Here is a 5,017-nt window from a genome sequence, read left to right on the forward strand (position 1 = left end):
GCTTTGTTCATCCGGCAGCTTCCTCTACAAAGCAAACACTCTGAGAAGAGTTCCACGAAGTCTTGAACGTATTACTTTCAAGATACATAATGAGATACATAAAATCAATTCGATTTACTACCGACCTTAACGACAGGTAAGTCAAAGACTTCCCGAGCTTCTCCAACCTCAGGATTGTCCCCGTCTTCTGAAATTATGTGTGAGGCTAGGGCGTTGTAGGACACTTCCTTCGCTTTCCCAGCTTTCAGAAGCTGGATAACCTTTTAAAAAAACACACAAATTAAAATGGAAAAACACATTTCATTCTTCTTTTTTTTTTTAGCGTTTATTTTTGAGAGAGACAGAGTGCGAGCAGGGGAGGGGCAGAGAGAGAGGGAGACACAGAATCCGAAGCGGGCTCCAGGCTCTGAGCTGTCAGCATACAGCCCGACACGGGGCTCGAACCCACGAACCACGAGATCGTGACCTGGGCCGAAGTCGGACGCTTAACTGACTGAGCCACCCAGGCGCCCCCGTTTCATATCTGATTTACACAAATTATTGTGAACAATGAAAAGTCTAATAAACACACGCCGTGTCCACCACATCAAATTAATAACTGACTCTGACTCATACGCAATCCAACATTCGAGGACAGTGAAAAGCAGCAAATCTTGACCCACTGACCAGGTAAGCACAGAGGCTGCGAGCCAGGTACTAGGTAGTATCTTGGTCTGACAGACAGGGGCAACAGTACCCAGGCCCAAACTCAAAGCGCTTAGGGACAGGCGGTTTCACCAAAACCAGGGAAGCTTCTGGAAGAAGAGCAACTTGAGCAGAATCCCGATGAACTTAAGGAGCTGGCCACACAAAAATGCAGGCACCGACGGAGCACAGCATTCGACACACGGGACGGGACACCGGGCCAGACCACAACCGGCCTGACCTCCTACGCAAAAACATTTGTACTTTATTCTGAAATAAAACACAAGCGTCTTCTGGAGCGACACAAGGGTTTTAGGCAGGGAAACGGCATGACCAGATTTCACCGAAAGAGTGCGGTCAGGGCAAGAATGGAGGGAGTGTGAGGCACCTGCAAGCGCCCGGGGGGAAAGCGGCAGGTACTGACCTGAGGGACTGTCCCAGGGACAGGAAGAAGGAAGGTGCGGGAGAACAAGCAACACGTAGTGCCTGGGAGGGGGGACAGTGCAAGAGAGAAAGTGCTGGGGACACAGCAGCAGCAGTCACTGAGGAATGTGTTCTGATCTCGCAGAGGTGGGGAAGCAGGAAGAAAAGTGCTTTAGTCTGGGCACATCCTCTGGGTGCCACATGGAAGGTCTAGGAAAAGACATCAGTGGTCCTTGGGGAGACCCGGGCCCCCAGCGGGTGGGGAGTCATCAGCACGTCAGCGACACAGTGGTGGCCAAAGTTCTGAGAGTGACCGAGATCCCCAGCTGCCGAGGGGTGAGTGAACCGGACCCTACTCACCCGCCAGGGACAGGGGAAGGGGGCGCAGAGCCCGAGCGGCCCGGGTGGGCACCACCTATGAAGGTGATCTGGCGCCCACACGGCTCGATTGAGCCACAAGTCGGACTTTTTCAGAACATTTCACTCACCATCCAGAGATAGCAACTGGGGCCGATGCTAAGTATTTGGTTCACACGTGACCCAACAACGGTGGTAGCGACCAATCACCCCCGCTTCCCTCCCTGGCCTCCAAGCATCCACGTCCACTCAGCTTGTCCCACAGAAAACGACACCCTCTTATGCAGCCTTCACGTGCACTCCTGACCCCACTACCTGTTTTAGGGGTGTTGAGATGTCCATCCCCCACCCCCCACCGGTCCTAACACACACACGCACACACGTCTGGGGCCCTTCTCTGCTTCCTCTTTGTGACAAACCGCTTGGAACAACGGTCCAACCTGTGTTCACTGCCTCACTCCCTGTTCACTCCTCACCCACTGCCGCCTGCCTTTTCTAGAACTCTACAGAAACACTGAATCTTCATGGACCTTGAGGATACCCAGACCACTGGCTTCTTTCCAGGCTCCACAAAGCTGAAGCTGCCTTACTAGCTTGATCTCCTATCACCCTGCACCAAGCGTCCTGATCGTCCTGACGTATCCCAAGTATATTAAGGCCTCCGTTCCTCAGCACACGCGTTCCACGTGAAAGGCCTCACTTCACCCTCTTCTTAACTTCTGTGTATCTCAACAGCCAACTGCAAAGACGCCGACTTTGGAGAAGTTCAGGGGTGCCTAACACAGAAGTCTGCTGTTGCCACACCAACCACCCTACGCCACAAGGTCTTCAGGTGGGCCCCCCACTCCCTACCAAGAGGGGGTCCTCGAGGATACGAATCAGGTTCCACTCCTCTCTTACGTCCACTCTCTAGGCCAATGCCTTAACAGGTACTACGTGCTCAATATGCATGGACTTTCTGAATCCGTGTTTGTAAGATTCAGGGAATCAATGGTTTGGCTGTAAATCATTTACAAAATATCCTGTTCCAGATCAAAGTGGTTTGCCAAGGACATTTTGAAGCACTTAGATTTGAGTCATGGTTGAGCAGATATGGTTCCAACTCAGCTTGTTCCAGGTCTTCAGTAATATTTGGTTCAAGTCCCTTGTAAGATAAAGTCAAAACCCTAAAACAAAATAAAGGGAGTAGCAAGGAAGTGGGAGAGAAGACTGACGGATACTAAAAGAAAGGAAAATTATCAACACGGGGAAAAAGGTCCCACTGTTACAGGCACTCATTGCGATCACTCTGGGTTCAACACCTGTTTACCTTCAAACTCAAGGCTAAGTCTCTTCACCCTCTAAAGTAGCAAAAGGATCCACCTTGGGGACCGTGCTGTGCGACAGAATTTAGTTACTAAGACACCCACAGACCAGCCTCCAGAAGGCCAAGACCAATCAGCCTTCCATAATTCCTTTTACGCCAACCAAATTTACTTCTTTAAATTTTTTTTTTTTTTTCAACGTTTATTTATTTTTGGGACAGAGAGAGACAGAGCATGAACGGGGGAGGGGCAGAGAGAGAGGGAGACACAGAATCGGAAACAGGCTCCAGGCTCTGAGCCATCAGCCCAGAGCCTGACGCAGGGCTCGAACTCACGGACCGCGAGATCGTGACCTGGCTGAAGTCGGACGCTTAACCGACTGCGCCACCCAGGCGCCCCCCAAATTTACTTCTTAAACACCAGTCTCCACTCTTGAGGCCTTAAGGTCCGATCATCTGGCTCTGCATCCACTCCCAGCTTGGCAGTCACAGCAAAGGACGCCCAAGACAACTTTAACCACATCAACTTCAATAAAGGGGATATTGTGAGGATGCTTCTGAAAACGATATCCAACCAAGACTCATTTCCACTGTGGAAGAGGAACACTCTGGCATTTCACCACATGTATCACTTAGAAAATCCACGACATCTTTAGGGGTGAGCCCAAACTACAAAAAATTAAGTGCCTAGAGTGATGGTACTCCCCTGCCTATTTCCCACGTTTCCTGTTTAATTCCCCCAATCAGGAAAATCAAACAACAGGACTTCACTGGTGGCAAAGTGAGCGCTTCTCACGTGACTGGGGCTGCACAGCCCAGACGTGTGCACTCCTGTGGCCGGCCACACCAGGGGCCACGTTCACTAAGCCCCAGCAGCCTGGACGTGGGGTTCCTGGCTGAGCTCTATCACCTTCCTCCTGTCCACACTCTGGGACCTACTGTTCTGGGAGCCCAAACACACGCGGTGGGCAGCAGGAAGGATGCTCCCAGTCCAAATTTGCCCCAGAAAGGAGCAAAGTGGCAGTTGGCTGAGGTGGCAGGCTTCGGGGGGAACTTACCACACGCGACAGAGGCCGGTCGCCCACCAGGCGTAGGGCAGTGACATTCCGTCCTAGGCCCGAGGCATGGATCCTCCTCTCCTCCTCCCTGGTTAGTAAGTACCCTCCTCTCCAGGTTTCTCTCCTCCCTGAGCTCACCCTCCAGATGCCCTCCTGGCCAAAGGTCCTAGTAGAGCACGACACGGATCTGCGACCCTCCCCCCATCTCCCCCAATCGTGGGTCCTTAAGACCCTCCCTCCCCTCCAGCCTCCCGGCCGCGGGTCTCGCAAACCACCCCCACATCCCCCCTCTCTCCTCTGCTCCCCGCCGGGCGCAGGTCCCGCAGAACCCCCACTCCCAGGTCCCCTGCCTCCCCTCCCCGGGTCTCCTCCAGAAAGTCCCGCAGACCAACCCCAGGTCTCCTCTCCAGATCCCCTCCCGAGAGTACCGCAGACCCCCCCCCCCCCGCCCCAGGTCCCCTATCCCCCGCCAAGCTCGCCGGCCCCGGGCCTGCTCGGCACAGGTGGCCCAGCCTCCGCGCAGCCAGGCCGGCGGGCTCGGCGGGGCCCGGGCGGCGGGGCCCAGACGTTTTGCGCCCGGGCGCGCGCCCGCGGCGGGAGCGGGGACGGGCCGGGGACGCGGAGAGCGGCGGGCGGGGGCGGCGCGGTACCTGCGGGTCGATGTCGCCCACCGCGTAGTACTTGACCTCTCGGAACATCTCATCGGGAACTTTGGGCGCCGGGTCCGACATGGTCGCGGCTGCCGGAAGGCTCCGCGGCGGCTCCCGCCCCGCCCCGCGGGGCCCGCTCCCCAACGGCGCGGCCGGGGCCCGGTCCTGCGAGTCGGGCCCGCTCCCCCGCCCTCTGCGCCCCCGCCCGCGCCGAGCGGCCCAAGCGCGGGAGCCGCGCGCGCCCTGCGGGACGCACCATCCCGCCGGCCGCCGAGGGGGAGCGCCGAGCAGCCGGCTGACAGCCGGCGCCGCCCTGCGGCTCCGCGGCGGCCCGCGGCTCCGAGGGCACAGGCACCGCACAGCCCGGTCCGCAGACCCGGAGCCCGTGGCCGCCGCCTCCTCACAAGGGGGCCCTGGGGACGCGCAGAAACGCGCCCCCCCCCCCTTGGCGCGGCCCGAGTGGGCCGGTCCCGGGAAAGAAGGGAACGCGGAGGCCCCTCCCGTCAACACGCGCGGACGCCCGGGCGGCGCACGCGCGCGGC

General features: G+C 57.2%; 1 protein-coding gene across 4 annotated transcripts in view; it reads right to left on the reverse strand.

Annotated features, from left to right (window-relative positions):
- PAXIP1 (PAX interacting protein 1) overlaps positions 1-4,689 on the reverse strand; it is a 50,931-nt gene extending 46,242 nt beyond the window's left edge. For 2 of the 4 annotated variants that reach the window (XM_045496275.1, XM_045496274.1), the window contains exons 1-2: positions 4,476-4,687; positions 126-260 (exon numbers count right to left, since the gene is read on the reverse strand). In XM_045496275.1, coding sequence (XP_045352231.1) covers positions 126-260; positions 4,476-4,556 — 216 coding nt within the window. In that variant the 5' untranslated portion in view covers positions 4,557-4,687. Of the gene's footprint in view, positions 1-125; positions 261-1,595; positions 2,925-4,475 lie in introns of those variants that run through there. The other 2 variants (XR_006716669.1, XM_045496276.1) reach the window with 2 other exon arrangements.
- Between the last annotated feature and the right edge of the window lie 328 nt (positions 4,690-5,017).

Source organism: Leopardus geoffroyi, chromosome A2, assembly GCF_018350155.1.
Source record: "Leopardus geoffroyi isolate Oge1 chromosome A2, O.geoffroyi_Oge1_pat1.0, whole genome shotgun sequence".
Taxonomy (NCBI): domain Eukaryota; kingdom Metazoa; phylum Chordata; class Mammalia; order Carnivora; family Felidae; genus Leopardus; species Leopardus geoffroyi.